General features: G+C 37.3%; 2 protein-coding genes across 5 annotated transcripts; both read right to left on the bottom strand.

Annotated features, from left to right (window-relative positions):
- Nucleotides 1-9,526: 9,526 nt before the first annotated feature.
- On the bottom strand, nt 9,527-10,944 carry LOC112801860 (DNA repair protein XRCC3 homolog). The gene has a single exon (XM_025844807.3). The coding sequence runs from the start codon at nt 10,507-10,509 to the stop codon at nt 9,655-9,657; it is 855 nt and encodes a 284-aa protein (XP_025700592.1). The 5' UTR covers nt 10,510-10,944; the 3' UTR covers nt 9,527-9,654.
- LOC112801859 (uncharacterized) lies at nt 10,901-18,145 on the bottom strand. Of its 4 annotated transcripts, XM_072237435.1 has the most exons (9): nt 17,921-18,117; nt 17,737-17,843; nt 16,169-16,195; nt 15,643-15,762; nt 15,505-15,548; nt 12,622-15,201; nt 12,027-12,131; nt 11,705-11,879; nt 10,901-11,448 (listed from the first exon to the last, which is right to left on the bottom strand). In XM_072237435.1, the coding sequence occupies exons 4-9, from the start codon at nt 15,751-15,753 to the stop codon at nt 11,245-11,247; spliced, it is 3,219 nt and encodes a 1,072-aa protein (XP_072093536.1). In that variant the 5' UTR covers nt 15,754-15,762; nt 16,169-16,195; nt 17,737-17,843; nt 17,921-18,117; the 3' UTR covers nt 10,901-11,244. The 4 variants fall into 4 exon arrangements, with proteins under 4 accessions (XP_072093536.1, XP_025700588.1, XP_025700590.1 ...); XM_025844803.3 differs by lacking the exon at nt 16,169-16,195 and having other exon boundaries at nt 17,921-18,145; XM_025844805.3 differs by lacking the exons at nt 16,169-16,195; nt 17,737-17,843 and having other exon boundaries at nt 17,921-18,106.
- Nucleotides 18,146-18,597: the final 452 nt, after the last annotated feature.

The raw sequence follows: 18,597 nt of genomic DNA, 5'->3' as shown, positions 1-18,597 counted from the left end.
ACCAGCAAACTCAGGTGCAACATCCAATGATTGAGTTGTATGTTGAGTTTGACCATATAACTGCAAATGAGGTGCAACATGACCCACATTTGCAAGATGATAAAACTAAAGCGTACGAAGAAATAAACAATGACAGCGACGAGGAGTTCAAAGCTACGTATGAAGCCGGTGACGAGGACGAGGATGACGATGGGGGAGGTGAGGCAATCACGGAAACTTTAGGGGTTCCACCCGTAGTTAGTCAACCGATGGACGTTCCACCTTTTATGCGTAGCTTGTATCTTGACACCATGCATGCACTGAGGTTTTCTAAATATGCAAATATAGGTACGTGAGCAGTGGGTAGTATGTTTCCTTAATTTTGTTTTGACGGATCGATGAGCGACAATTTATTCTTTTTATAAGTGTTGCTGACCCTAAGGACGGGGAGTTCAGGATCGGAATGGAATAGGGTTTTAGAAAATCAGTCATTGCAACAATTCGAAGTTACACTATCTCCAGAGAAGTCGATTATGTTGTTTATGAATCTGAGCCACAGAAGTTTTATGCAAAATGCAAGACTTATGGACGTGGGTGCGATTGGCTTTTGACATTTGACGAGGGACATTGATGGGTCACATGACGACAAACCTTGTCGAGTGCATTAATTCATTGTTGAAGGGTGCCCGAAATTCGCTTGTCTTGGAGCTCGTTCGAACAACATATTATCAGTTGAACAAGCTATTTAAGCGGAAGAGTACTGAGGCTTACCAACGCAAGTGCGCTAGATTTACTTACTCTGATTTTGCCACTCAGCAAATAGAGGCAAATATGCAGCATGCAGGAAACATAGTCGTACACCAATTTGATAGAAGAAACGAGGTGTTGGAGGTGCGTGAAATGCCAAGTGGACGAGTGTTAGTAGTTGATCTTGCGCGACGGAGATGCGACTGTGGGCATTTTCAGGTGGAGCGACTTCCATGTCACCATGTTATTGCATGCTATGCTAACTAGCGCCTCGATTGGCAGGTCTATGTCGGTGATATGTACAAGATGTTAGAGATTCGCAAGGTATACAGGATTGAGTTTGTCTCATTAGGCGACACAAAGACATAGCCTAATTACTCAGGACCGTCGATGGTCGTGAATCCTGCCTTGAGACGAACGTCAAAAGGTTGTCCCAAGTTGACTCGCTATCTTAAATGAAATGGATTCACTGGAAATGTATGGTCTCCAAGTATGCCGTCTTTTCAAGAGAAAGGGTTGGTGGCAGCAGTAGTTCATAGGATTTATTTTCAAGAAGTCTGTTCAGTGTTACGTTAGGTATCACATCTTCTGTCTGCTGGGAACCACCCCCTTCGCGGATAAATCGACGATGTATGCCCACGCAAAGTACCTACCACTGCTCCAAAATTTTGAGCAGATCAGCACTTAAAGTTGGGGGTTAACAACTCTGGCACATATTTACAAGGCACTATGCTGTGCATCGCGGTACGATTGAAAGGAGATAGATGATTCTCTTGATTTGTTGTTTGTTTGGGCATGGGAGCGAATGCCCTTTCTTGCGCCCATTCCAAGACAGCGACTTGCACCCACTGATTTACCAGTTGCACGCAGGTAACACCGTAACAGTACATTATTTATTGGAGTTTGACTTGTATTTTATTTTTGTTTTGCTGGCAAGACATAATTTAAACTTTGTTATAACGTTGTGTATTACAAGTGGAGTCATCATCCACGAACTAGGGTGTCGATATGGAGGGGCGCAACATCTATTAGGCACCACATAGACTACATAAAAGATGTCAATATCGATATTAATTTTTAAGAATAATTTACGGTATTAAAAATCTAACTTAGCCCATGCAATATTTTGCAATTTGTCTGGCGACCATACCTCGGCATCATCATTCCGCCCAAACTACATCGCCGCCTTGATGTGTGTGACACGGTAGGGTTGTTGCTTTTATTCGATTGTGTCGAATGGCATCATGTGAACCGAGTGATTCGCCAGTACGGGTATGCACAATCCCCCATCTATCAGCACAGGTCATCCCTCTTGACTAGCATTGTTACACTCTTCGGGGAGTATAGTACCATGATTGGAGCACCATACACGACGAATGGATTCAGCAATGGGGAAACTGTCGCAACAGTCGGTTGCAAGATAAGAATCTGCAACCAATCGCTGACTTTAGCCCGTCTGCCGAGTACTGAAGTTATTACCATGGATTATTTTGGATGTCCCTGAGGTTTTCAATGTTCATTCCTCAGCAGTCACCCTAACATCCACCTCAGCAGCCACCCCAATAGCCATATGCAGTGTTCCAATCATTTCCTTATGATCGTTCGCAACTACCTCAGCTGTCACAGCACAACCATCACAGCCAGCATCACAACCATCATAGCCAGCACCACAGCGAGCACCACAATTTGCCCCACAACGAGTGTAGCTATCTGGGATACGAGTTCGCAAACTTCACCCTATTGTCACCACAGGTTGATACGTATGCGGATGATGCGTTAATCCGTCATTTCCTTGCTAGTGATGCTTTTGTTGAGAATCCTCCCTGCAGAGCCATCACAGTAAGAGCCTATGTCACACGGGGCATCGGTGGACGACTTGACTTGTCGAAGCCATCATACCCCCACACCTGATAGTCGAGCAAGTGGTTGTATTGATACACATATTGAGATCCATACAGGTCATCTGAATGTGCCAATAGAGGCTCCGAACATTCTTGATTTGAATGCACCGACACAGTAGGAGGTTGTTGACGAGTATATCCCTAGTCCTTTCGCTCTGGCAAAAGCAGGTAGGTCAGGTCCAGTAGAGGGACAGACAGTTGGTCATCAGTACAACCTACAGACAGATGTTCATCCACCGAACAGGTTTACTCCATCAAGTGTTAACAAGATAACAAACAAGGCGATGAGGTTTCCTAAGAAAAAGCCGTGAGCTGATTAATCGAACTTAGTCTATTTACTGTTTGAATTAGTTGCACTCATCTTCAGTTTAGTTGAACTTCATGTATTTAATCTTTGTATTAGTTGTATGCGTCTTCAGTTGAGTTGAACTTAGTATTATTTAATCTCTGTATACTGTATTAGTTGCAACATCTTCTACTGATTCGAACTCAGTATTATTTAATCTTTGTATTAGTTGTAACTTACATTCAGTCGAAGCAAACTTAGTTTATTTAATCTATAAACCCTAAAACTGAAAATACAGTAGTTTATCAAGAATTCAAATACATTAACTTAAAAATACAAACTTAGAAATTCAAAATCCAACCACAATGAACAATTGACCTCTACAACTGAAAATAAACCCTATGAACCACCACTGCCACCAACTTTGTCTCCCGCAAAGACAGCATACTCAGGGACCATGCATTTCTTATGAATCCATTCCATTTTAGATAGAAAGTCAACTTGGGACGACCTTTTGACGTTCGTCTCAAGGCTGGATTCGCGACTATCGTCGGTCTTGAGTAATCAATACTCTTCCGCGTAAATAGATCGTTCAACCGATAATATGTTGCTCGGACGAGTGCCAAGACAGGCATATTTCGGACACCCTTCAACACTGAATTAATGCACTCGACAAAGCTTGTCGTCATGTAACCCTATCGATGTCCCTCGACAAATGCCAATACCCACTGAGATAGTTTGATGTTGTCGCACCAACGGACATATGTCTTGACTCATTCTTGCAACCTCTTAGAGTTGACATTGCACTCCTCCACCGTCCTTGAATAACCAATGTTGACCACAAGTTTTTGTAAAAACGAGACCTTGAATTCCCTAGATAATTTGCTACCAATGTGCCAAATTCAAAACATCTACCATGCTCTCGAAGGTTTCCAATCACCTCCGCTACGATTTACTACTGCCCGAATTAACTCATGACGATCGAAGATTATAGTCGTCTCTTCTTACAACATGTCTTCCTAAATTACTAAGAAAAAAGTGTTACGCATTAGCGGTTTCACCCTCTAAGATGGCAAAAGCAATCGGCACAATATTTTGATTCCAGTCTTGCGCAACTGCAACCAAAAGATAACCTTTATATTTTTTGTATAGGTGGGTGTAAACCCCGGTTAAATTAGTAGATAATTAGTCAATAAATTAGTTTTTAATAAGGAGGATTAGAAATGTGAATATTATATCAAATTAGGATAGAGCTCATCAAAACAAAAATTTTTACACCAATTTCGAAAAACTTGGTCCAAGATTGGACCGAACAGGCCGAACCGGGCCCAAACCGGGCCGTGGGCTCAACCAGACCAGCCCTTTAAGTAAAAGCCACGTTTTCTTCTCCTCATTTTGGCAGCATCAAAGAGTAACAGAGGAGAGGAAAGAAAGAATTTTAAACCCTCACGTTAACTTCCATACGCCGTAACTTCTCCGTCCGAGCTCCAATCGCCGCACCGTTTGCAGCCATGCATTCATCGCGTCGAGCTCTATGTTTCTACCAGAACAATTTCATTGGTAACTTTTTTAATTACTCTCAGCCCTCTTTTCCCCCAATTTTTTCAAATTTTTAATGGGAAGGTTAAATTTCTTTGATTTCTGATGTTTTAGGATCCAATTAGCTTGAGAAAAACGTTCACTCTTGCTTATATGAAGCTTGGGTAAAGTGAGGATACGATAATTCTATTTTATTTTCATTAAATTTGAGCTTTGAGTATTAAATTGGAGATATATGTGTTATGAATGTGTATTAGGTTGTGAATAAATAATTGGAGCTCGAAATTGTGAATACTGAAACTTGGAGGAAGCGGATTAGTTGAGGTTTTGAGGGCTGTGTTTTTTTAGGAAAATTGTCTTGGAATAATACTTGGGAATCGGTTAAGGTATGGTTTAGGTTTCTTGCATTTAATATATAATGTTTTGTGAAAATTTAGGCTAAATGACCATATGATAAGTTGGATTGCATGTGTATATTTAATACTTAGTATCCTGTTGATGAATATGGTTGGTTTGGTGCTTGTTGATTAACTGGTGATTTGGTGAATTATTGATTTGAGGTATAACTATTGTGGAGGTTGTTGTGATAATGAGGTATTTTGTGTTAAAAGTCTAGGATTTGTGAACTATGATTTTTAGTTGAATTTCGGTTGTTGGATTTGAATATTGTATGAGTTTAATTGTTGATCTGAGGTAAATTTATTGTGGTGATTGTTATGATGATGAGGAAGGGTATGTTGAATTGAAAGGAATGCAGGTTTGGACCCAAAAAGCGTGGCAAAGTCTGAGTTTTAGAGGAGATGCTACCGAAATTTTATAAAAATTAGAGATTTTATTTAGATGATTATTTGAAAAGATTTAGATTCAAAGGTTATAAGGTTTGATTTTGATTTATTAAGAAAATGAGTATGTTTTAAGTTTGATTTATTTAGAAAAGAATGAATTATGTTTTGAATTGGAACTATTGATGGACAGAATGGGAGGTGTGATAATAATGGATAAGGATTGAATATGATTGATGTATGATGATGAATGAGATGCGATTGAGAATGATGTGGATGTTGATGAATTATAATTGAATTATTTATATGGCTTATGAATTTGAATGATCTGAGATACGAGATTCCCTGGGTAAAGTGCCGTGGCTTGCCACCACGTGTACCAGGTTGAAAACTCGATACTCTGTTGACCCTACAACGTAAGTGTGACTGGGCACTATATAAATTCCCGAGAATGTTACCCCCATTGAGCAATATTGATTATTTGAGATAAAGCTATGCATAGACTCTTGGAGATGCACGTCGGGGGACAGTCTAAGTTCAATTCAGACTTGTCGGATTGGCTGGATAACCGACAGATGAGCCTCATCAGCCATAGGACAAGCATGCATCATATGCATATTACTTGAATTACTTGCTTGTGCTTTAATTGGGTGTGCCTACATGTACTTGCCATGTTAAATGTGTATTTGTTACCTGCAGTATTTGTAACCTTCTTGTGCTTGCCTTTATCTGTCTATTTGTCTGTGAAAATACATGATGGAGTTAGAGGTATGGAGGAATGGCAGTATGAGACTTAGATTTAAGATTAAGTTAAGTTAGGTTTAGATATTCTTAGAAAATCATCTTTTATGGCTTCTGTTTAATACTTTAAGCTCTATAATCTAAGTGTCAGTGTTCTAGGATTACTTTTGGCATTCCCAAAACCTTATTTATTATGTGTGTGGCACTTTTACCATACTGAGAACCTTCAGTTCTCATTCCATACTATGTTGTTGTTTTTCATATGCTGGTCGAGAGATATCTCACTAGGCGTCTGGATACCTAAGGCGAAGTGGTTACTAGGTTTTTTTGTTGTACATTGATGTATATATATGTACTTAGCTCTTTCTCTCCGCATAACTTATTCTTTTTTGTCCTCTTAGAGGTTTATGGAGAAGCAGGATTGTGTCTATGTACATTTGGGTTTTGGATATGTATGTATATATGTGTAAATATTCTCCAGCCACTCTTAACTTCGCGGGCTGACTTAGGAGCTTGTTATTTTGTATCTTTGGCACTCTATTCCTACTTTTATATCCTATGATTAATAGTTATAGTTTTCTTAGCACGCAAGTTAACTCGTTCCTTGAGCGTTGCGCTTTTGTTTCGCGATTTTTGTTCCCTCTATTCTTCAAGGCTCCTAGCATATTATAATCTTTCCGCTATTATATGTATACATTTTATTTTAGAGGTCGTAACACCACACCACCTCTGTTTTACGACTTAAGCGTAAAGCTCTGTGTAGTAGGGTGTTACAGTGGGTGCCGTCAACTTAAACCAACAGCTTGCAATATTTGAAGCTTTAATGCATGGATTGAAACTCCAGAATACCTGATGAAGTATTCTAACACCCGCCACCTCTTCACTCCCGTTATGCAGGGGTCGTGTTTCTATTTGCACTTGTGAACCAGGCATCTTCTGAACCATTGCGGAGAACCACAACAGCAAAGTTCCGTAAGATTATTCCCATCCACCGAAAACTTTTGCTATCGACTTCTGCTTTGCCAACCAAGTCTTTCGGTAACTAATAGTGTAGTTGAATCTTGCATGGACTTTTGCAATTATAGATTTCACCTTTTTGGATAAGTCGGATTCAACCAATGGCTTCATAGCCTCAGCAATCATGTCTGAGTCCAACTTGAAGTGATTATGTGAGATCGTTCCTATGGAACACGTGTGCCTCCCTTTCTATCTCCAAATCTCCCAGCAAGCTTTTTTCTATATCAAGCTGGCTCGGATAAGTTAATCGCACCCATGTCCATAAGTCTTGCATTTTACATAGAACGTTTGTGGCTTGGATTCGTAAACAGCGTAATCGACTCTTTTGGTGACAGTGTAACTCCGAAATGCCGCAATGACTGATTTTCTAAAACTGTATTCCATTCCAATTCTGAACTCTCTGTCCTCAGGGTAAGCAACACCTATAAAAAGAATAATTGTCACTTATCGATCCATCAAAACAAAATTAAGAAAACATAGGTAGTGTTTGGTTGATGTCGTGCGACATAAACACGGTGACACATGTCTGCTGTTTGGTTTGGTGAGACAAAGATTTTCGAAGGACACGAGAGGACACAGAGACACTAAATTTGTGTACCTCCAATTTGGCAGACACAACTTGTGAGACACTATTTTTTTACTCTTTTACAGTTATTCAATTTTTAAAATTTGTCCTCTTATCTCTCCAAACTTTTCTTTTTCCTCTTCCTTTTTTCTTCAACCAAATTTATCCTTCTATTTTTTTCAAAAAAAAAATATTGTACATTTAATTTTTTTATTTTTTAAATTTTGATTAATCTTTGATAAATTCTAAACTTTAATTTTTTTTTTCAAAAAATTATATATTTAATAGTTAAATGATAATTTAAGATTATATTGGAAGAAATAAAAAATATTAAAAAAATGAAAATTCAATGGTAATGACATGCATTGTTTAGAGTAATGGGTGTACATTAATGGTGGTAAAATTTGTGGTTGAACGAAGGATAATTCAGTCTTTTTGAAATATGTGTCTTGTTCCTAATTTTACCAAACACAATATATAGACACAAATATTTTATGTCCATGTCTTTAATGTCTGTATCTTTATATCTATGTCCTATCTTATACATCAACCAAATGAAGCCATACTACCGACAGCTTACGTACCTATGTTCGTATATTCAGAAAACTCCGGTGCATGCATGACGTCAATATCCAAGCTACGCATAAAAGGAAGAACGTCCATCGGTTGACTAACTGCAGGTGGAATTACTAAGGTTTCTGTGACTGCCTTACCTCCCTATCGTCATCCTCGTCCTCGTCACCGGCTTCATAAGTAGCTTCGAATTGCTTGTCACTATCATTGTTCATTCCTTCGTACGCTTCAATTCTGTCATCTTGCACATCTGGGTCATGTTGAACCTCATCCGCAGTTATATGTTCAAACTTAACATACAACTCAATCCTTTGTTGTTGCACCTAAGTTTGATGGTGAATATGAAACATTCGTTGAATACTTGTTTTGTCAATGATCGGCATAACCTCAAACTATATTAGGCCGCCAAATACGACAACCGGACTCCGATAGAGAATGTTGCTCTCCCTCTTTAAAATATCACTCCTTATGTTCTAACAGATCCCATACTGTAGTTCCGCGAACATTATAGTGCGCGGAACCACAAACAAAAATGTACTCTCACAAGCAAAGCTCATGCTCTCATATGTATTACGTATAATCTCACCGTTGTGGTAAACCACTATATTTGCAGTGCCCTCTATGACATCAACAGTAGAAAAAAATATCTCTCTCATAATATAGTAAAATAGTAATGAATTTTAATTTTTATAGACAGAAGACTCACATCGCAATTTTTATATTACAAAATCATCCAACCAGCGTTTGCCATGTATCCAACACGCATCTGAATGCTCACCACGAGAGTTGCTTCTAATTTCATTACGTGTTCATCACGCAACATGTATGCTGAATCAGCACATGACCTGCGACTTATTATTCCTACAACATCTACTCACCTGTATATATATATAACAAAAAGCTCTGTTTCCAACAAAACTCACCTTTTTTTCATATTAAATTTCTTTAGCCTCATATCATCGTACTTGGTTATAAAACATTTTCTAATCTATCATTTTCCTGTTTTTTTCTGATTCGAGAAGCATGATCCTAAGAAATATAATTTTGTCAAATGGCAGCATGCACTAACTTCAAAACCAAAAAAAAAAAAAGAATTTAGACTAGTTATTAATTTCAAAAGTAGCACTATTTTGTTGGTGTCACTAAAATTAATTATTAATATAAAATATATATAAAAATATAAATATATATTAAAAATAAATTAAATTATAATTTTATTAAATAAATAATAAAAATTATGAATAATAAATTAAAAATTTAATTTTAATAATTAATTTAATTTTTTTAAATGCTATTCACATTATTTAATATTTTGTTTACATTATTTAATATTTACTTTGTTTATCCGTATTTTCTCTTGTCAAAACTCAAAACCATGTATTTTTGCAGATAAATATTAAGAGGATAATGAAACAGATAAATTAGTATTTCTAATCATTACCCATTTGGATTGAGATTACAGCAACTAAAACACTATACAAAGCTGCTGCTACTTTAAAAGTTGTCCGTGCCGTCCGCCATGGTTTAGCGGCCGAAAACACCTTCCGTTGTTATAACAAACTCAGAAGAGGAATGAGGCAAATGAGGAGCAAACACAACACTAATCCTCCTCCGACTCTTGCTGCAACTTCCATCCACGTCAGCACCGTCATCGTGCCGCGACAAGAACAGCCTTGAGTTCACGCAGTTCGCCCACGCCAGACCCAGCGCGGGGGCCACGCGCCTACCCGACGAGTACAGCACACCCAAATTCCCAACCCTAACACCATTCCCATTCCCGCCCTCGATCAAATCAACCACCTGGTTCGTCACCACCACCGCCAACCCGAACCTCTTCGCTAGCGACTTCAACCCGCCGGCAATCTTGAAGAACAGACACGATCTTCGCCGGAGGTCCAACCCGGTGTTGTCGAAATCGGAACGGAACAGAGCAGCGATAGAATCGATCACAATGACTCTCAATGGAAACCGCGACTTCGAATGGATTAAGAACAGCTCAATCTTTGGCAGCGCGTCGACCAATTCGTCGGCGGTATAGACTCCTTGGACGAATACACGGTCGCAGGGGTCGGCGACGGGATGATCGGGGTGGGAAGAGCGGAAGGCGCGTGAGAGCTGTCGAAGGCGACGGAGAGGGAAAGGGTATTCGGTGTGGATGTATAGGGAGGAGGCTGAGAGGCCGCCGCGGGAAGGCGGCAACTGAGCATAGAGAACGAGTTGGAGACAAAATTGGGTCTTGCCGGTGCCGTTTTCGGCGACGAGCTCGGTGATGGAGTTGCAAGGGATCCCTCCTCCGAGGCAGCGATCGAGTAAAGGACATCCCACGGTGCACTTCTGTGTTCGGAGATGAATCTGATGCAATAGATTCTCTGGCTGCATCTCTCACTAGTCACTCCTCTCCCTCTCTTCTTCAAATTTTGAAATTAGGGTAGGAAAAGACACTAGGGTTTGAGGTTTCGTGCATTTTGCTTTCATATACTGCGGGGTTAAAATAGTCTCTTCACTTTTTTGGCCTTATTAATTATTTATACATGAAAAAAAGAATATTCAGCATAAATTTCTATACACACAACAAATCACTTATCAAATTAGTTGTTATATGTATAGTTTTATATACTTTTTTATTTTTTCAACAAATTAATCAACTATTAAAATAATCAAAATTACATAATAGAATAATCAAATGCGCGAGTCTGATAACAAAATAAGAATTTACTTGATTAAATGGCAGCATGCACTAACTTCAAACTAATAAAGAAAGAAAAAGATCTGTAAGAAAATTTCCGGAATAATTGCTAATCTGAAAATCAGCACTACAACATATACTTTATATATTTATTTCTACAGAATACATAGAATGAAAATAAGCTAAAATTCAAAGTGATAATAAAAGAACCAAAATAAAATGGTACTGCAGAAAGCTATGTATGTACAAACAAATTTAAGTTCAAACAGAGGACCTAAAACAATATGCAGTTCCATTTATCACACACACTTGGATCCTATTTGTCATTTATCTCCTATCCAGACATAGCCAAGATTATTTTTTCGACTAAATTGGCCTCGGCCTACTCATAATTACTTATTGAGGAATTTCTGAAAATTTTATAGATCTCAGTATCGTCGCCTAGAGAGAAAAAACTCGTAATCAGGATGTCTATTTGCGCAGATTTTGTTGCCCTTGTTGACAACAGCTTTCGCCATGAGAGAAGCCGTTTCCTCGAGCGTCCGCAGCCGTTCTTTGAGAAGGATAGAAGGGTTTAAGCCCAGCATCTCTGCTGCCAGTGCAGATTGCCTCAGCTGGAACCAGCATTCACCCTGCTCATATCACATTACATGCATAAAACAAGCCTCTTCAATAATGCTTTATGTGATAACAAGGCATGACTATTTCGCCAATACAAGTTCCAATTAGTTTGAAATCAGCCACAGCAAGAAAATGCCAGTAAATGATAAAATTTGTTTACAATTAATGCATTTTGAACATTTTTATTAATCATCAAATGACTAATTTAAAAGTTAATCATATGAAAAAGGTTCGAGTATGAGGAGTTGTTGAAGAAGTTATTCATACCTGGGCATTGTAGCTTTGGAGACCGACGGCTGGAGATACTACGCAAGAACCTACAGTTGGTGAATCAGGGTTTCTACTTCTACGAACCAAATGTCCAAGTGAATGATAGGTCAAGAAAGCTGCTCGGAAGTTGCCATCCGGTATACGGTAAATAGGATACCATGCAACAGAGTACCTGTATGCGGATTTGCCGGGTCAAAATGATAAAAGTTTTAAACTTCACTTAAATTGACAACAATCCATACTTGTGATAATATGATCTTAGAGAATATATAAAACTCTGTTCAACAAGTGATGTACAGATGATATGTAGGTCACGTACCAAGATCTAGGATGAAGATCTCGCAGGTTGATTGATTCCAGTTTGGATGGGTCCCCGTAAGTTTGAGCTAACATTGGTGTATCTCCTCCAACCAACTCCTGTATCCTGTTATGAAACATAAATTTTAGTTGATGGTCTTTCCTATTGAAATTATTCATGTGATAATCTCCATAAAAAATGAAACAAAAATAAAAGAAATATAAGCACAATATGAGTTTATGGTTATCATAAGAAGAAAAAAGAAGCAGAATACCACAAAGAAAAACGACTTTATGTGGCATTTCATCATATCTGTATATTTCAACATTTTGGCAAATTTTAAGTGATATGCTGGTTTTTAGCATGGTTTATGCAGATCCAAACACAACAACCAAACCATGATTTTCCTTAACATTATATTATTATAGGGTCCTGATGTTGAACAAGCTTATGAAAGGAACACAATATCAAGGTATGATGTCACACGTTACAATAGTTGAATGACCAAAACCAAAACTATAGTTAAGGTTTTTGATAAAATTCAACATACTATAATCAGTTACAAAACGTATCAATTAGCAAATGATGATAGGATAAAGAGGATGAACTTTCTTACTTGTCATATAGAGGCCGCCTTTGTTGAGGTTGTTCCAATTCAAAATATTCATACAGAAGCTCCAAATCACTATAGCATGTCGAGGTGATAAATGGAAATTCGTCATCACCATTTGCTAGTTGATTCTCATGGTTTTTAAACAGCTGAACTGCTGACAAAGAAGGGACAAAATACGCACGAAACATAGAATTACCAATACCACCAAGTTTTTTTGAATTTTCATAATCCTGAGCCCTTATCTCCAAACCATAGCTCCCATGTTTCTCATACCACTGCCACAGGCATCCCAAAGATACGTCGGGTATATCATGTCTACAGAGCGAGACACAACCCACAGAGTTCTGAGCGCACGTGAAACAACCAGGTGAATTGGAAGATTGACATATAACAGGACTACAAAAGTGAAGTAATCTTTCGATCTCCGCAATTGGATCACCTGTGGCCATGTGTAAAGCTTCACAAGCCAGTTGTGCCCCACACGCATCGTTCACAGCTTGGGCTATTCTGTAGGAATCGTTGTCTAATATCTCTTGATTCTCACATTCGTAAACCATCTGATTAGCTGCATCATGATTGACACTGTTCTCTATCACTGTACATGCAACCTGATTACCTAATGCCTGATTCTCACCCTCAACTAGACCACCAAAATTACTATAAACCTGACCTGTGCCTGTTCGACTTGCATTTAGTGATGAATCCTGATTTTGCGAAGTAGAAGCTACCTGTGGTTCAACATTGCTAACTAAGTTAATATTTTTGCTATGCGGTGCATCAGAATGTTCCGGTGAAGAACTACTACTCTCGGGTTTTGTCAACCCCGTATCCTTTTTCCCAATTGGTATCCATTTCCAAAGGCCACTGGTTCCAGAACTGTGGCTTTGTGCATTGTAGTCTGCATGGGAAACTTCTTTTTCTCGTTGATCAGCCTCATCACCTAAAGGATTACAAGATATGGATGATTGCTCATTAGACATGTTCAATTGGTCCGAGTCCTCACAAGGCGTTGCTAATGAGCTATCTTGAATGTCTATATTTTCCGTATTCATGCTTGCAATATCATTGCAGGCCTTTTTGGGAGACTCTGATTCTGAACTGTGAACTAGTTCAGATGTTATCTGTTCAACTCTGTTGGTCTGGAACCCATCCGTCACGCAATTAGTATCAGAACTCAATCCGGAAACACTAGTTAACCTTTGTTGATTATTTTCCTGATAAGAGACATGTGACATATCATTCTGTTGAGAACACACCGTTGCATCATCATTTAATGTGGACCGGTCAAAATGGGAACCCTTCCTAGAATAACTACCGAGACCTTTCCTTGAAGTGGAGTCCATTTTCACTTTTGTTTTCCTATCAACTTTATTTTTTACAGGATTTTTATCATCCGTTTTCAACGTAACATTTACACTACTAGAACTGGGTTTTTGGACAATTGGCGGATCCTCTTTCACAGTGGAGTCAGATTGTGACAAACTTGTGTTCACTTTCTTCGAATCACCACTGCATTCTTCGGAACCTTTCTTCTGAACCTTTTGCCAGATGGAATGACTGTTTTCCTTCCCTGGTCGACCATGCGAGACTCCAAGATTCCCAAATTTGTTAAAACCAGAACTCTTTGACACTGTTCTCTTTTGCTTTGCTCTCTTATCATTAGGCGCAAAATTTTGACCACCATTCCTAATTCCCTCATTACGTTCACAGTTGTCCCGAACCCCATTCGTTACATTTTGGCCAGGAAAATACCCATCTCCTGAATTTGAAGCAATTCCGCAGCCTCCTTTACTAGATTGTATTCCTGTTTCACCATCTTTTGTACTTGCATCACTGTGTGAACCAACTGAAACTGAATCCAACACCAAAGAGTCTACTATATCATCAATAAAAGTCTTGTAGCTTTCAGGAACTCCCGTGCTGCCATTCATTTCACTCCTTTCGCAATCATCTTTTACTAATCTATCATCAGAAGATGATATTTCTAGTTCTGCTGTATATGTCATAAGTGCAGCCTCCTTATCCATGTCATTGCTACTGCAAGTTTCAGAAGCCAAACTAGGAACTTCTTGTTCGGCAGAGCCACTATCACTTGATTTCTTCTTGCTCTGTCTAATTTTCTTTCTCAACCTTTTTCTTGAGTTTTTCTTCAGAGACTTGTCTTCCTTGGTGGTACTCATCAACTTATCAGATGAATTAACTGCAGCCGAACTATCTGGAAACAAGCCAGAGCTGCACACCAATGAACTTTGGGAATGAGAATTACCCAAAACATCATTCAGTTCATTCAGTTGAGCAGCTTTCTTAGCAATCTTATTTTGACATCGACGACGCACATTCGAACCATTATCGTTTCTTCTTGTGAATGATTTGACTGAATAAGCATAGTGAGGAAGAGGACTTCTTGGACCCTTACACTGGTCAATCTTCAACCTATCAATAGGCGGAGGAGGTAAAAGAAGTTGCAGACCATCCATATGTAGACCGGAAGCTAAGTTAATATGACTGAGGCAGCGTACTGGTATGGCAACAATTCTCCAGTTTCCATCCGGCTCGAAATTAAGGAATGTAAGGACAGCACACCTGATAAATAATAAGCAACTGATAAATAATAAGCAAAATCTAATTATAGTTATTTCAGGTTTCAAGAGTCTTCTGAATGAAACAAATACAAAACTAAATGAAGGAGCTATATAATAACGGTAATGAACAATCAAGCATATTCATTAAGTATATTTCTTAAATGGTATTAGACGGCTAGGAATAGATGATCCAACAATAGGCCAACACTTTAAATAGATAAAAACAGGTATTCATTATGGAACCACATTAACAAATGATCAAAAAGAAAATGCAAGAAATGATAAAGTAGCAAAAATATTTTACCCACTATCAGTGCTAATGCTTGAAACAGAAGAATCTCCACAATCCTGAATAATTAGATAAGACAAAAAAGTTAGGATTAACAACCTAACCACACAAATAAAAAATAAATCGCAATAACAGGATTGCAATTAGGCCAACCTCGAAAGAAGAGGTTTTATTTTGTTGTTGAGGTAATGTTGATGTAGAATCCTTTCTCACTTCTGAAACTTTTGGACTATCCTTTTCTATCTCTTGAAGGTTGCAATGCATCTTCCTTGCCTGTCCAAATTAGCAGTGTTAACCATCTTCAGAAAGAAAAAAATGCGGATGAAAATTTAAAAGGAAATAAGAAAGAAATTGTATTTGTATATAACAAAGACAAACAAGACCTTATTCTAGAGAATCAATGTCTAAATAAATTTCTTTTTACATCCTAAGAGTGACCTAGAGAGGTCAATAAAGTTATAAATAGTGCATTTTCACTTTGCAAGCTTAGACAGAACAAGAAAAAACAATGTAAACATTTGTGAAGGGTAAAAAAGCTCCTTTGCTTCTCTTTTATAAGCCTCTTTTCCTTTCACCAGTTCTAAATGATAATCATTTATTTACCAACCAAAGAGGTACAGAGAAATTTAACTTTGACGAAGCTAATAATAATTAAAGTCATAATGGAGAATTTACTAACCTAGTAAGAAAGTAATTCCTGCAAAATCTGAGAATCAAAAGGCCGACATTATGCAAAATCTTAGATGCCTAATCTAATGGGATAATTGCCAAAACTAAATCAACACTTTCATACTTGGAAAAAAATCTCTCTTCTAATTTAAGATGGACAATATTCACATTGTTTATAAGCAGATAGTAGCCATATTTCTTTTGTCCCACAAGAAATCGGCCAGACAAAATGTTTTCTATCCAAATCCAAGAAAAGATGCAATGATAATATTAAAATCATGCCAATAGAAACAAGTTAAGCATCACAATGAATAAAATGCAGAAGAAACCAGTCACAAAAAAGCAGTATTTTCAAAAACTTGTTATGGACTAATGCTAATGGCACAATCAAATGCTATAGATTCCCAAACAAAAAATAAAAAAAAATCCTACAGATAACTGAATTAACTTTCTTAAAACATTTAATTGAACATTCCATATCAAACATGCATATAGAAATCTACCTTGGTGTTGTAATTGTGGAATGTACTGTCTCAATTCTAACATAGTACATGGGAACTACTCCTAAAATATCAACCTTTATCTGCTCAAATTTCATCCTCATGCAAGCACATTCACTAAACACAACAAAAGATCAAGAAGCCTTTATTTGACCAAATCTGCAGAGATCCTTGGATTCAAATTCTATAGGGTATATACAAACACAGTGCTTTTCCTCCCAAATATTGACTTAAACAAAAAAATAAAGTCGGATTATAGAGAGAGAACTGTGAAAAGAAGAAGAAGAAGAAAAAATGAAGTTCCAAACACACAAAGGATATGTGCAGGAAAGGAGAAACCTCAACTTGGGTTTCTCCAAAATCAAAAACAAGAAAAGTTTAGGTTATCCCAAAATGAAACTAATTTCTTTTTACCAGTGAAATGAAAAAAAAAAGGTGTCTCTCTAATTTAACCAAGAAACTCACTAAACCTCCTATGAATACAAAACACCTCAATAACTTAGACTTGCATAAATAAGTAAAGGTGGAAAAAAAGAGAAAATCAAACACAAAGCTGTAATTTATATGAACCATTGGTGTAAAATCTATCAGTAAAATTTGACTAAACCACAAATCCTCTACCTAAAATATCTAGAAGCAAAGAGCAAACGTATCCTTATCCACACAAATCATTCCCCAGATTTAGGAGAAGGAATGAGATAACAAATTGCTCAAGAAACAGCTAATTCACCCAATGATTTCCTATATATAGGTTTCAACCACCCCCCCATAACCATAATCATATATATCCCACACATACAAAAATTCAATCTTTATTATAAAAATGAACCAGACCAACAGAAAGAAGCACACCCAATCATCAATTCTAAATTGAAAAATCATAATTCACAAACGATCAAACATCATCCACACAAAAAACTCAAATGGGCATGTTCATCAAACCAAACAAACCATAACATGACAATAAAAAATGGAACTTTCACGTAAAATACACACAAAATAAATAAAAAATACATAACACAAATCGTCTTTCTCCCAAAACAAGATGATGATTGGTGAAGGCTCAAATGGGACGAACCATGAGAGATTTTGCAAAGGGTATGAAGAGTTTGGTAGCTTTGTTGTTCTTGTTCTTCCAAGCCTCAACGACTCTCTTCTTTATCAACCAGTCACCCGTTGTGTCCTCTTTAATTGGTAAAGAAAGATAAAAATGTAAGCTTTGTGTGTTAATTTTTGGGGGCCAAAAAAGAAAGCGACTTTACCTGCTTTCAGTGCACTAACTCCAACACAGTCACGCAGCTCAGTGGCCAAAAGGGTATACTCTCCAATGAAGTGAAGAGACGCACCGCAAGAAAAATTGAAAAATCCGAAAAAGAATTGATTTTGACTGCAATTCACATTTTTCATCACCCAACCACCATTAGATGGATACTATCGTCATATAAAATATGTAAACCCTGTTGTATTGTTTATTTTCGATGCATTGTGATGTAAGATAAAATTTTTTGACAAATGATTAAGAATAATGTGTATTTGGAAGATATTTAATTTGGCGTTAAAAATTAATATAGTGAATTCAATATTTTAATTAATAGGATGATGTAAGATTGACTATTTAATTATTTATCCAAATTTGTTCTTTGTGTATAAATTATCATATTAAATAAGAATTTAATTTTGATGTACAGTAAGTATAAAATAATTTTATACGTGTATTTAATTATACGACGTTATATCAATACATTTATGATATAAATAAGTATTATTTTATATTAATAGCATGAATGATCAAACGCATGTAATTATACGATTGTATAAAACGCTTTATATCAAAATTAAACTCATTAAATAAACAAAAAGAAAAGTGTTTTATTCAAGTTTTTGTTTTTCAAATTTTTATAAAAGTATATATTTGATGAGAAATACTCGAGGACTAGTC

This window comes from Arachis hypogaea, chromosome 5, assembly GCF_003086295.3.
Source record: "Arachis hypogaea cultivar Tifrunner chromosome 5, arahy.Tifrunner.gnm2.J5K5, whole genome shotgun sequence".
In the NCBI taxonomy this organism is placed as follows: domain Eukaryota; kingdom Viridiplantae; phylum Streptophyta; class Magnoliopsida; order Fabales; family Fabaceae; genus Arachis; species Arachis hypogaea.
Note: the sequence above shows the minus strand (reverse complement) of the source record. Positions and strands in the feature narration are given on the sequence as shown.

Bases quoted from the DNA above. Each gene is read 5' to 3' on its own strand.
- LOC112801859 (XM_025844803.3), bottom strand. From the start codon at position 18,065: ATGAAAAATGTGAATTGCAGTCAAAATCAATTCTTTTTCGGATTTTTC. The intron at 12,132-12,621 runs GTAAGAAAGTTC...GTTTCATAACAG, and splicing joins AGGCGGCCTCTATATGACAA to GATACAGGAGTTGGTTGGAG. The intron at 11,880-12,026 runs GTACGTGACCTA...ATCCGCATACAG, and splicing joins GATCTTCATCCTAGATCTTG to GTACTCTGTTGCATGGTATC.
- LOC112801860 (XM_025844807.3), bottom strand. From the start codon at position 10,509: ATGCAGCCAGAGAATCTATTGCATCAGATTCATCTCCGAACACAGAAG.